General features: G+C 36.9%; 1 protein-coding gene across 1 annotated transcript in view; it reads left to right on the top strand.

Moving 5' to 3' along the window:
• AGMO (alkylglycerol monooxygenase) overlaps nt 1-10,419 on the top strand; it is a 389,432-nt gene extending 379,013 nt beyond the window's left edge. Inside the window, exon 13 of the mRNA NM_001192973.2 lies at nt 10,031-10,419. Coding sequence (NP_001179902.1) covers nt 10,031-10,105 — 75 coding nt within the window. The 3' untranslated portion in view covers nt 10,106-10,419. The remainder of the gene's footprint in view (nt 1-10,030) is intronic.
• Nucleotides 10,420-14,595: the final 4,176 nt, after the last annotated feature.

The raw sequence follows: 14,595 nt of genomic DNA, 5'->3' as shown, positions 1-14,595 counted from the left end.
AACAGTGTCAGACTTTCTTTTTCTGGGCTCCAAAATCACTGCAGATGGTGATTGCAGCCATGAAATTAAAAGACGTTTACTCCTTGGAAGGAAAGTTATGACCAACCTAGATAGCATATTCAAAAGCAGAGATATTACTTTGCCAACAAAGGTCTGTCTAGTCAAGGCTATGGTTTTTCCAGTGGTCATGTATGGATGTGAGAGTTGGACTGTGAAGAAGGCTGAGTGCCGAAGAATTGATGCTTTTGAACTGTGGTGTTGGAGAAGACTCTTGAGAGTCCCTTGGACTGCAAGGAGATCAACCAGTCCATCCTAAAGGAGACCAGTCCTGGGTGTTCATCGGAAGGACTGATGCTGAGGCTGAAACTCCAGTACTTTGGCCACCTCATGCGAAGAGTTGACTCATTGGAAAAGACCCTGATGCTGGGAGGGATTGGGGGTAGGCGGAGAAGGGGACGACAGAGGATGAGATGGCTGGATGGCATCACTGACTCAATGCACATGAGTTTGAGTGAACTCTGGGAGTTGCTGATGGACAGGGAGGCCTGGTGTGCAGCGATTCACGGGGTTGCAAAGAGTCGGACACCACTGAGTGACTAAACTGAACTGAACTAAAGTGATCTCTAATCTTTTTACTAATATTATGGCTTTCAAATGTCACTGTGATATCTCCAAGGTGGTCTGAGTAAACAATAGGATATTCTATAGGAGTACTGCTGAAAAGTAAAAACATGTTCTTGAGCAATTTAGATTTAAGATGTGAATAAATTATTGTACGCAATAGGAGTTAGTTATCTCTGGGGAACTGAAGAAATGGTTGTAATAAAGATTCTGCCTTTGCTGTCTAAATTAACTTAGTACTTTTTTTGTCCTGGATCTTTGCCCCGCACTGAGTAGAAAAATAATAAAATACCTGATTTTTCTGGTTTTGGAGTTCAGCTGAATTATTTTAAAACTTTGTTTATTTTGTGTTTTCTTTTTAAAAACACGATTGTGGTATGTTTATTGTATTCTCTTGTTTAAACATTAATTTCAGAAAATATTAATGATTGAGGAAAACATATATTCTTTTCAAATAAGCCACTGTTAGTACATGGGCATTCACAAGAACTTTCTTTTCATATTGTTCTTCCTTAATTAATAACATTAATATATACTTTTAAGCAAATGTAAAATCATACTGTTTGATTTAGTGTCTAAATAGTAATGAATCTTTATAAGACTTTCTATTAAACATAGCTGTGATTATACTTTCCCTTACATAGAGTACAGAAATAAAAACAGAGAACACAAGACTTCCAAGTAGAAGGTGCAGTGTCTAGAAATATTTCTCTTAAGCCTTTTGTTTGTCTACATATGACTCAGTAGTTTGTTCATACATAGGATATACTGGAAGTAAAATCAATAGTTCTCAACTTATTTTGAGTTGGAATTTGTCAAATTGTGTTCTTGCACAATTCTAGGGAAAAAAAAATATTGTTATCTAATATATTTTAGGGCTTTGCAGGCGGCTCAGTAGTAAAGAATATGCCTGCTAAACAGGAGACTAGGGTTTGATCCCTGGGTCAGGAAGATCCCCTGGAGAAGGAAATGGCAACCTACTCCAGTATTCTTGCCTGGGAAATCCCATGGACAGAGGAGCCTGGCAGGCTACATCCATGGGGTGGCAAAGAGTCATATACAACTTAGTGACTAACCAACAACAATATTCAAATGTTTTCATTTCAGAAGGACCTTCAATACATGTGGCTTCACTTTCTATTCTAGTTCTGTTTGTGTTTATTTATTCTCTTGCATTAATAGGAAATAGAGATATTTTTTATCCATTCAGGTCTGATTTTAAATTCCTATCTATATAGTAGATAGTAGTCATCTTTAAAAAATATATATTTTTCAAAAGTATACTTAACAAAGAATTGGTTTTATTTTTCTTCAAATAATGTGTTTCCCTTAAAAAAAATTGCTGCTGTTGTGGTTGTTACCCTTGTGTTAAATAGCCAGTTAACTTGTATCTTATGGACTTCACCAATATCAGAGAAAGAATTTTTAAATAAAAATATACTCTTCACTCTATAGGTAGGGTGTGATTTGTTAGTGATACTAAATAGGCACATTCATTCCAGAAGAATTTTAGGAAAGCAACACAGAAGTCTAAATTTGGCTGAAAATGTACACAGTGAAGTACAGTCATACTTTGGAGATATTACAGATTTGGTTCCAGAACACCATAGTAAAGGAATACTGCACTAAATGAGTTACACAATTTTTTTGGTTTCCCACTGCAGATAAATTATGTTTACCCTATAGTCTCTTAAGTGTATAATTCAATCATGTCTTTAACGACTTTATATCAGATCAGATCAGATCAGTCGCTCAGTCCTGTCCAACTCATTGCGGCCCCATGAATCGCAGCACGCCAGGCCTCCCTGTCCATCACCAACTCCCGGAGTTCACTCAGACTCACGTCCATCGAGTCAGTGATGCCATCCAGCCATCTCATCCTCTGTTGTCCCCCTTCTCCTCCTGTCCACAATCCCTCCCAGCATCAGAGTCTTTTCCAATGAGTCAACTCTTCACATGAGGTGGCCAAAGTACTGGAGTTTCAGCTTTAGCATCATTCCCTCCAAAGAAATCCCAGGGCTGATCTCCTTCAGAATGGACTGGTTGGATCTCCTTGCAGTCCAAGGGACTCTCAAGAGTCTTCTCCAACACCACAGTTCAAAAGCATCAATTCTTCGGCGCTCAGCCTTCTTCACAGTCCAACTCTCACATCCATACATGACCACTGGAAAAACCATAGCCTTGACTAGACGAACCTTTGTTGGCAAAGTAATGTCTCTGCTTTTCAATAGGCTATCTAGGTTGGTCATAACTTTTCTTCCAAGGAGTAAGCGTCTTTTAATTTCATGGCTGCAATCACCATCTGTAGTGATTTTGGAGCCCAGAAAAATAAAGTCTGCCACTGTTTCCACTGTTTCCCCATCTATTTCCCATGAAGTGGTGGGACCGGTTGCCATGATCTTCGTTTTCTGAATGTTGAGCTTTAAGCCAACTTTTTCACTCTCCACTTTCACTTTCATCAGGAGGCTTTTGAGTTCCTCTTCACTTTCTGCCATAAGGGTGACGTCATCTGCATATCTGAGGTTATTGATATTTCTCCCTGCAATCTTGATTCCAGCTTGTGTTTCTTCCAGTCCAACATTTCTCATGATGTACTCTCCATATAAGTTAAATAAACAGGGTGACAATATACAGCCTTGACGAACTCCTTTTCCTATTTGGAACCAGTCTGTTGTTTCATGTCCAGTTCTAACTGTTGCTTCCTGAGCTGTATACAAATTTCTCAAGAGGCAGATCAGGTGATCTGGTATTCCCATCTCTTTCAGAATTTTCTACAGTTTATTGTGATCCACACAGTCAAAGGCTTTTACATACCTTAATTAAAAATGCTTTATTGCTAAAAATGCTAACCATAACCTAAACCTTTAGTGAGTTATAGGAGTACCATCAAAGACCACAGATCACTGTAACAAATACAATAATAATGAGTGTGAAATTTGTGAGAATTACCAAAATGTGATACAGAGATAGGAAGTGAACAATTGTTGTTGGAAAAAAATAACACCTATAAACTTGCTCCATGCAGATATGACACAGATTATATCATATAGATTTCAGACCACACTACAAAGCTACAGTCATCAAAGCAGTATGGTACTCGCACAAAAACAGACATATAGAGTAATGGGTTAATCTAGACCCATTAATTATATATGGCCAAACATGTATGACCCAAACAGACATATAGATTAATGGAACAAGATAGAAAGCCCATAAATAAACCCAGGCACTTCTGGTCAATTAATCTATGACAAAGGAAGCAAGAATATAAAATGGAGAAAAGACTGTCTCTTCAAAAAGTGGTGCTGGGAAAACTGGGCAGCTACTTGTAAGATAACAAAATTAGAACATACTTTTACACCCTCTATAAAAATAAACTAAAAATGGATTAAAGACATACATGTAAGACTGGATACTGTAAAACTCCTAGAGAAAACATAGGCAGTACACTCTTTGACATAAATTGCAGGAGTATTTTTGGGAGGATCCATCCCCTAGAGTAATAGAAACAAAAACAAAAGTAAACAAATGGGACCTAATTAAACTTAAAGCTTTTGCAGAGCAAATTTAGTCTATAAACAAAATGAAAAGATGGCATATGGAGTGGGAGGAAAATATTTACAAACAATGCTACTGATAAGGGATTAATTTCAAAAAATACACAAACAGCTCATATAGCTTAATACCAAAAAAAAAAAAAAAAAAAACCCAAACAAAAATGGACAGAAGGCCTAAACAGACATTTTTCCAAAGAATGCAAACTGATAGACAACAAGCACATGAAAAGATGCTCAACATATCTAATTATTAGAAAAATACAAATCAAAATGAAAATGAGGTATCACTTTACACCAGTGAGAATGGCTATCATTAAAATATCTACAAATAATAGATGTTGGAGAGGGTGTGGATAAAAAGGAACCCTTCTTCACTGTTGGGTTTCCCTGGTGGCTCAGACAGTAAAGAATCTGCCTGGGTTTGATTCCTGGATTGGGAAGATTTCCTGGAGAAGGGAATGCAACCCACTGCAGTATTCTTGCCTAGAGAATTCCATGGGCAGAGGAGACTGGTAAGCTACAGTCATGGGATTGCAAAGCATTGGAAATGACTGAGCAACTAACAATTTCCTTTTATACACAGTTGGTGAGAAGGTAAATCGGTGCAGCCACTGTGAAGAACAGTATGGAGGTACCTTTATAAAACTAAAAATAGTATTACCATATGATCCTGCAGTCCCACTCTTTGTATATATCTAGAGAAAACCATCTGAGAAGGAAATGGCACCCCACTCCAGTACTCTTGCTTTGAAAATCCCATGGACAGAGGAGCCTGTTAGGCTGCAGTCCATGGGGTTGCTAAGAATCGGACACGACTGAGGGACTTCACTTCCACTTTTCACTTTCATGCATTGGAGAAGGAAATGGCAACCCACTCCAGTGTTCTTGCCTGGAGAATCCCAGGGACGGGGGAGCCTGGTGGGCTGCCGTCTATGGGGTCGCACAGAGTCAGACACGGCTGAAGTGACTTAGCATAGCATAGCATACAGAAAACCATAATTCAAAAAGATACTTACATGCCAATTTTCAGGAGCACTGTTTACAGTAGCCAAGATACAGAAGCAACCTAAATTTCCATTGACAGCTTGATGGATAAGGAAGATGAGGTACATATATACAATAGAATATTGTTGTTGTTCAGTCGCCCAGTTGTGTCCAACTCTTTGTGACTCCATGGACTGCGGCAAGCCAGGCCTCCCTGGCCCTCACCATCTGCAAAAATTTGCTCAAGTTCATGTCCACTGCATCGGTGATGGCATCCAGCCATCCCATCCACTGACACCTCTTCTCCTGTGTTCAATCTTTCCCAGCATCAGGGACCTTTCCAGTGAGTCAGCTGTTCGTATCAGATGACCAAAGTACTGGAGCTTCAGCTTCATCATCAGTCCTTCCAATGAATATTCAGGGTTGATTTCCTTTAAGATTGACTAGTTTGATCTCCTTGCTGTCCAAGGGGCTTGGAAGTCTTCTCCAGTACCACAGTTTGAAGGCAATAGAATATTACTCTGCCATAAAAAAGTGAAATCATACTATTTGCTGCAGCATAGATGAGCGTAAAGATTACCTTATTAAAGGAAGTAAGACGAATATTATATGATATCACTTATATGTGGAATCTAAAAATAAAACACAAATGAACTTATTTATGAAACAGAAATAGACTCACAGACATAGAAAACAAATGTATGGTTACCAAAGAGGATAGAGGGGGAGGGATGAGAGATAAATTAGGAGTTTAAGATTAACATATACACACTACTGAATATAAAATCGATAACCAACAATGACCAACTGTATAGCACAGGGAACTATACTCAGTATCTTGTAATAACCTATAATGGAAAAGAATCTGAAAAAGAAGATATATATATATATATATATATATATATATATATATAACTGAATCACTTTGCTGTATACCTGAAATTAGCACAAAATTGTAAATTAACTGTATTTCAATTTTTAAAAGTTAAAAACATTAGATGCCAGATTTGCTCCATTTTTAATAAGGTCTCTATCTAACAGGGAGGAGCAGCACAATGACATGTCAGTTCCCACTGACATTTTATTATAGATTAATGGCTCAGATTAGCCACCTGCCAGATGATGAACTTTGGGGAAAGGGGTGGAGAAAACGTGGAGAGCATCTGTACAGGCCAAAGTTCAAGCATCAGAGTCCAGGGCTCTGGGAAGTCAAGGAAATAGCCTGAAGACAAGGGCCACTAATGATGTGTTACATGGGGAGGGCTTGACACCAAGAATGAACTTCCTCTGTTTCATATTTTGAATCCAGCTGTTAAAATCATGGGACTTGCCCAGACCTAGAGTAAAATAAGTGTTCATTGAGTTTGTTTATGTATCCGGAAACATCATATCTAGAGATTAAGGAAGAATATTGTAAAAAAAAAAAAATGCTATGGTTGCCATTTACTCTTACACTAGCCTAAGTAGTGGTTCTCTTGCCTTCATTGTACAAATAGTTGATTGAGAAATATTTTAATGAATATTTAATCTTGAATGACACATTTAACCTGATCAAATATGGAGAACTAAAAGGAACAGCCTAATACAAAAATTGAGAGAAAGGTTGGATGAGGGAAAATTTTAAATGAAATGACTGTAGTAATCAAGTGATCATACTGAGTCCATGTTAAGTAATTTTCCATGTTAAAATTATATATGAAATACATGTTTATATCTATTATATATATAAACACACTGAAAAATATAAAAGCAAATCAGTGTTTTCTTCCTTAACTATTTTCTAATAAAACGGGGTGTCTAGTTCAGTCATGAATATTTTGAGAAGGACCTATTCATTGTGTTTACTTTCTATGATCGTGTGCCAATTTGGATTTCATTATATATTTTAAAAAATCCACTTTGTGCTTAAAATATTGATTGTGAAAAGGTCTTAGCAATCTAGTAGTTACTGGCAAAAAATATAGGTGATTACTAAAAGAGAAAATGAATTCATTATTGATGTACACATTCACTGAACTAATTTTCCAGGATGTGTAGTTTGATTTTCTGGAGGTCATTAAGTAAACAAAAAACATCACAACAGTTCTGATATTTAATATTTCATGATTAATATTCTGATATTTAATATTTACTCCTTGGTAAAACACATAAACGATGAGTTCCCATTGCTCACCAACAAACTGTTTGCTAATTCTCCCAAGTTTGCCATGAAAATAAAACATTATAATCTAGTAAAGGCACCTAAGACAGTGCCAAGCCTAAGCAAGGGTCTCTGCACATTAATCTTGAATGTGAATCTGATCCCTGTTCTTCATTAGCTTTTCTTCTCCATCTACTTGGAGTGGTAACACAAGGGGCCTGAAAAAAAATAGGAAACCAAAAACAGAAAACAAAACCACAAACTGTGCAACATTGCATTTTTTGGTAAGAAGCTCAATTGTGTCCGACTCTTTGTGACCACTTGGACTGTAGCCTGCTAAGCTCCTCTGTCCATGGAATTCTCCAGACAAAAATACTGGAGTGGGTTGGCATTCTCTTCTCCAGGAGATCTTCCCAACCCAGGGATCGAACCCAGGTCTCCCTCATTACAAGCAGATTCTTTACCATCTGAGCCACCAGGAAAGCCCTAAAAGCAGTTTGGTTAATTGGAAAAGACAAGATCCCTGTGTTTCAGTTAGGAACAGCTCCTTAAGAAAGTAGTACTGGAATTATAGTAGAAAGATACAGTTGAGAAGTAGTGAATTAACAGTAAAAGCATGTACTAAATTATAATCTTTTTCATTCTCTTGTTAGATCAGAAGTTCTTAATATTTCAGAGACCCAAGATGAAAGTACAGATCATCTAGTAGGTAGAGAGTAAGGACCAGAAGAATTATGACAGACTCACAAAATTGTACATACAGTTTTACAGATTTCACTGAAATCATACTCCCTAGACTTCAACCAATGAAATAATCCATGTGACCCTACGCATTAGTTTCAAAACCAATAAAAACTTTTACTGCCAAATATATTTCAGATCCCAGTGCCTTGCACAGCACAAGTTGCTCAATTAATATTATGGACCTAAATTAAACTATTTACACTGATATCATAGATTTATCACCTCTGTTCCACTTGAAAACTGTCTTCTCAGCTATCCCTCTGTCACCACTAACCCATATTCATATATAAATGTAATTCACTGTGCAGTCTACTACCTTTCACAAATACTTCCTTTTCTTGATATTACTTTGCTTGGTACCACCATGAGAAATCCCATGAGGTCATTTTACTTGAATCACAGTCAAAAGAAACAAAATCAAAACCAGCCTTTAAATAAACTGCATTTGATTTCTGAGGCAACTCCAGAATGTTAATGTTATTCTTAACTCCTGCCTCAATATAACTTTTTATTTTAGTCTTGCTACTTTTTTTTATACTGTTGATGTTATAGGCTGGAAGTAATACATGGATTTGAATAAAACTATCACATTAGTTAATGAAGGATAATGGTTCTGTAGAAAAAGAAGGTTCATGTGAAACTGAACAACCTATAATCTAATTATCCATCTAATCTAAATATCCAGGTTTAAGAAGGTCTTGTTGTTATTTTCATATCCAGGCTTTAATAGCAAAATCACAGGAGTTCAAGGTATTTTCTGTGACTGCATGACTGGCCTCAGCCAGCAGCTTTGGCTTCATTTTAGTCTGTCACCGCAAAACCGCAAAACATTCCCCATGCCTTCATCTTTTTACTTAAACATGTTTCTTTGTATGCATTTTACTGGATCTTTCAGTAATAGTGATCTTTCGGGGAAGAGGCACATGGTCCTATTTTAATCTTTTGAAGAAGTTTGCACAATAAAAGAAAATATTGAGAAACTTTCACAGCTATCCACATGTCCCCAGCTGTTTGAGCATTTTTCATCATCACTCTAATAACACCTAAAATGTGAGGATCATGAAAGTAAAATCATATAGCTTAATTTAATGCATAGATAAAGGGAAAGGTTGACTTTGGAAACCTCCTAGGTGTACGACTATGACTAGTGCCTAGATGTTACCTCAAGAAGAGTCAAAGAGGAGTGTGTTTGGGTCACTATGGCATTTAGATGACACACAGTGAGGAATTCTGCAACCTGTGAACTCTTACTGAGGATGGCGGAATTATTCGTGTTAGGACTATAAGAACTCAACAATTTTATTTGGCTAAATTTTGATGATTTATTGGGAATATGCGGTGTCACTTGAAAGCAAAAGGAATAAACTCAGTGAACTCTTATGGCTGCTTATCATGATTCAGCAGTTTCTTAAATTTTAAAGAGAATTTTGCAGTTACAGTTTTATATCTGGTAAGATCAAGAGACTAAGAAGTTAAGTCAGCAGTCTTTAAAATCTAATTCATATTGGGTGAAGTTCATGATATGCTAGGTCACATTGCCTCAGAGAGGAATGATTCCTTAATAACATTTTTATTTCTCCTTTTCCAAAGGCTTCTTAAACTATATAAATAATGAGGTTGTTTAGTACAATACAAACAACATGCAGTATGTTGCATGTTGCAAATGCCAGAAGACATCTTCCAAGTGCCAGAAGGCAGTTCTGTTTCATTCACTAATTTTATAGCCTCATCCCTAGAAATGACCCAGATCTGTGACGGTATTTTTTTAAGCCGCAGAAACAGAGCTTTTTAATCCTACTCTTCATATAATGTGTTTTAAGCTGGATTGGCTAAATTCTATTACTGAACAACCGCTAGGTTAAATTTGAATAATTTAATTGTTTAAAATACGTTTATTCACTTTCCCCTAGAATTTCTAACTCAGTTGAACTGAAGTGTTGAATCCATTTTAATTGTTCTTCCTCTCTGTGTTTTATTTCTTCAGATATTTTTTTCCATCTGCATTGCTTTCTGGGGAGTAAGGAGTGTGAAGCAACTTGTCTCAGACCCTTGGAGATAACTTACGTTTGTACACAATTCTCTTGTTTTAATCATTTGTCCACAATTGTAATATGTTACAACTCTCTATGGAAATATAATTATCTTATATAATGATTGTGTGAACAGTTTTTCTAATGAAAGGTAGATAACATCTATATACTCTTGCTTCCTTTTCACATTTATCATTCTCTATTAAAATTAAAGTCAGCTGCAGTTACTTTATTCCTAGGGTGGAAAGAAAATGATGTCAAATAGAATAATATTATGTACACTGGTAATATCTAAGCCGATGAGTATGAGAAGAAGTAATAAAACTTCAAAACAGCTGAAAGAATGAAGATTTTATTTTCATTGGTTTGACAATTTTTCACTTGCTGTCTGCTAAAATTGTGCTTGGTAACGTATTTGTTGTCATAAAAATGTATTACATGAGTTGTCTGCCTAAGGCTAGGTTTACCTTTGAAAGCCATATAACGTAAGGAGTAACGTTACACAAAATGACATCACTAAAATGAAAATGAGCAGGATTTGTCAGAATTCATTTATTCAACAGATTATTTGTGATGCCTATGTCTAATATGTTTGGTCAATTTATTCTGTCAAATTGAGACAGAGTGTGGAGTATTTCTGCATTATTTTTAATTGTCTCACAACCATGTTAATAATACTCTCTAAATAAAATTACCCCAGGTATTCTGTGTACATTTTTCATGGGAATTGTAAAAATCTGCCATGTATTTCTTTAGGTTGGAGCTGACAAACAGGAAATAGTTCAAACTTTTCCTCTTCTAGTATTTCTTAGATTTTTTGCTGTTGTTGTTTAATCTTTTTTTATATTGAAGGATAAGTTCTTTACAAAGTTGTATTGGTTCTGCTGTGAAGGTGAAGTTGCTCTGTCGTGTCTGACTCTTTGAGACCCCATAGACTGTAGCCTACCAGGCTTCTCCGTCCATGGGATTCTCCAGGCAAGAGTACTGGAGTTGGGTTACCATTTCCTTCTCCAGAGGATCTTCCTGACCTGGGGATCGACCTGGGTCTCCCGCATTGGAGTCAGATGCTTTAACCTCTGAGCCACCAGGGAAGCCCTGTACAGCAATGCAAAACAGCTGTAAGTATGTGTGTACCACCTCTCTCTTGAAACTCCCTCCCACATTCCTCATCCCACCCCTTTAGGTCCTTACAGATCGCCAGGCTGGGCCCCTTGTGTTAAACAGCAGCCTCCCACCAGCTGTCTGTTTTACACATGGTGGTGTATATATGTCGATGAGGCTCTTTCTATTCATCCCACCCTCTCCTTCTCCTGCTGTGTCCACAAGTCCATTCTCTACGTCTGACTCTCTATTCCTGCCCTGCAAAACATATTCATCAGTACTGTTTTTCTGATTCCATATATATGCATTAATATATGATGTTTGTTTTTCTCTTTATGACTTATTGCACTCTGTATAACAGGCTCTAGTTCATCCAACTCAGCTCAATTGACTCACATTCATTCCTTTGTATGGCTGAGTAATATTCCATTGTATAAATATACCACAACTTCTTTATCCATTCATCTGTCAGTAGACATCTACTTTGCTTCCATGTCCTGACTATTGTGAATAGTGCTTCTATGAATATTGGAGTACATGTGTCTTTTTGAATTATGGTTTTTTTCAGGGTTCATGCACAGTAGTGGAATTGCTGGGTCATACAGTAATTTTATTCCAAGTATTTAAAGGAATTTCATACCACTCTCCATATTGGCTGTAACGCTGTAAATTCCCACCGACAATGTAAGAGAGTTCCCTTTTCTCTGCATCCTCTCCAGCATTTATTTTTATAGATTTTTTTGATGATGATCATTTTGACTGATGTGAGGTGATACCTCATTATAGTCTTGGCTTGCATTTCTCTGATAATAAGCAGTATTGAGAATATTTTCTTGTGTTCGTTGGCCATCTGTATGTCTTCTCTGGGCTTCCCTGGTGGCTCAGTGGTAAAGAATCTGCCTGCCAATGCAGGAGATGGGGGTTCAATCCCTTGGTCATGAAGATCCCCTGGAGAAGAAAATGGCAACCCACTCCAGTATTCTTGCCTGGGAAATCCCATGTGCAGAGTAGCCTGGCAGCTACAGTCCATGAGGTCAGAAAAGAGTTGGACATGACTTAGAGACCAAATAACAACAATGTCTTCTTTGGAGAAATGTCTATTCAGGTCTTCTGCCCATTTATTTCTTAAAGTCACAGTTTAAGTTACCAAACCTATCAGCACGAAAACAGTTAATACTATTCTTCACTGAGCTTTGCCTCTGCTCTTTGCTGGTTTAAAGAGACTGATCAGTTGGCTGACTTATTTTTAATATATGGTTTTTAAGTTTTGAATAGAGAAAAGTTGTGGAAGTAGTAAAAAGGATCGAACTGCAGGTGTCTGTGCGTATTCATAAAGCACATTTTTTTTTAAAACTGGACAAACAGAAGAAGGTTAAATTTTGCATGATGGAAAAATTAACAAATTATATCTCAAGCGTCAGAAGTAGGGATTTGGCTTTGTTTCATTCATTGTTTTTTTACTTCTTAATTTAACACAGAGTTAGAGCAAATACTTGAACCCATAACAAATATTAGGCTCTATCCTTTTCCCTTACCAACAATTCTTACTGAAATTTGTGTATTTAGAATCCAATTAAATCAAGGAGTCATCTGCTGGCTCGAAACTGCTAATTTCATAGCACAAAAACTCTGAATACCCATATTCTACACCCTAAATATCCTTCAGTCTATAGGTTACAGCCTTCAAGAACAGCAAAGAAAAGAGAGCTTTCACAAATCATTAAGTAGGTTTTTAATGTGGTAGGACAGTTTACGGGTTTCCCCATGAATCATGTATAAATATGTATATATACCTGAATATATATGAGTTTATAGGAGTGGTCTAGAATATATATATATAAAGAGTAGTTAATAGAAATAAAGAATTCAAAACTGATAAAAGTTATTTTTATGGTGAAGTTTAGTTTTCTTTGAGTGAACTCAAATTTATCCATTTTCTTTTCTTAGTTATTCTCACTATGATTAAAAATGACTTTTCTTAAAGATGCAAACATTTTCAAGCTAGGAGTTTTCAGCCTTTGAAAGTGGAAGCCATTCCCAGACAGGTAGTGTTCCCAAGGCCCAAGGCCTGTTAATTTCCACCTTGTTAATTTTCCAGTCTAGTTTTCTCTTGTTGAGCACTAGTATATGACAGATCATATAATTATTATTAATAAAATAAATTAATCTTGAGTGATGCCATGTAATTTAAGCTTACTCTTGACTAGAAGAGGAGAAGGCAATGGCAACCCACTCCAGTACTCTTGCCTGGAAAATCCCATGGACGGAGGAGTCTGGTAGGCTACAGTCCATGGGGTCGCTAAGAGTCAGACATGACTGAGCGACTTCACTTTCACTTTTCACTTCCATGCACTGGAGAAGGAAATGGCAACCCACTCCAGTGTTCTTGCCTGGAGAATCCCAGGGGCGGCGGAGCCTGGTGGACTGCCGTCTATGGGGTCGCACAGGGTCGGACACGACTGAAGCGACTTAGCAGCAGCAGCAGCAGCTTGACTAGAAGCACTTTACCTCTCTCTCTTCTTTCTTTCAAGAGAAAAGCACTAAAAATAGGACTCACCAATTACTCAGCACTTGTACTGGAGAAATGCCAACTGACTGTGAAATAATTATGAGTATTCTCAGGTTTGCTAATCTACTGAAAGGAAGAGGTAGAGAGAGGAAAGACACACTGGTTTATTGAGTAATACTCAATTTTTTTTTTTTTTTTTACTCTCTATTGTCCTGGTAATTAAGTGCCGTTGAAACTATTTTAAAGAAGAGAATTCTAAGGCTGAGGAAGGTTAAAAATGTGCTCAGGCCTATCATGCTTAATCAATAGTCAGAAGAAAATTTAAAACCTCTGAATTCTGACATAGAAGGCCATGTTTCACCATTATATGATGTCATATCCCCAAGGTAAACCTTTGGAATACAGTATCAGGAGTTTAAGTTCAGAAAATTTCTCATTCAATTTGATGCTCCAACAACAAAGTTCAGAAAATAAGCCGTTTAGTTAGAGGACAAATTAGTTGACTAGATGAATGAGAACAGAACATATAATCTGAGAGCAATAAGACCCCAGGGTTTTTTGTAATAGGATTGCCATATGTCTAAAAGAAATTCATTCCTATTCTTGATTTGATAAAACTGCCCATTACTCTAACTCTATTTGTTGTGTCACTTACTTTCCCTTCATCTTGTGCTTTCTAACTATTTTGGTTAAACTTAAGCTAATCACCTCATGACCATGAGATTCAGCTATAGGTGGATCTGTCACTGAGTATCCAAAGTTCAGTTAATCACAAAATATGCGAACTTTGTTACATTTAACATGATCAGCTTGTATGAAGGTTTATTGGAGCTTCTCACACTTCACTTTACTGGTTATATATAATTCAATCTTCCCTGGTGGCTCACATGGTAAGGAATCTGCCTGCAA

The sequence above is a fragment of the Bos taurus genome, chromosome 4 (assembly GCF_002263795.3).
Source record: "Bos taurus isolate L1 Dominette 01449 registration number 42190680 breed Hereford chromosome 4, ARS-UCD2.0, whole genome shotgun sequence".
NCBI classification, from domain to species: domain Eukaryota; kingdom Metazoa; phylum Chordata; class Mammalia; order Artiodactyla; family Bovidae; genus Bos; species Bos taurus.
The sequence above is the reverse complement of the archived record's forward strand: the minus strand, read 5'-3'. Positions and strand labels throughout refer to the sequence as shown.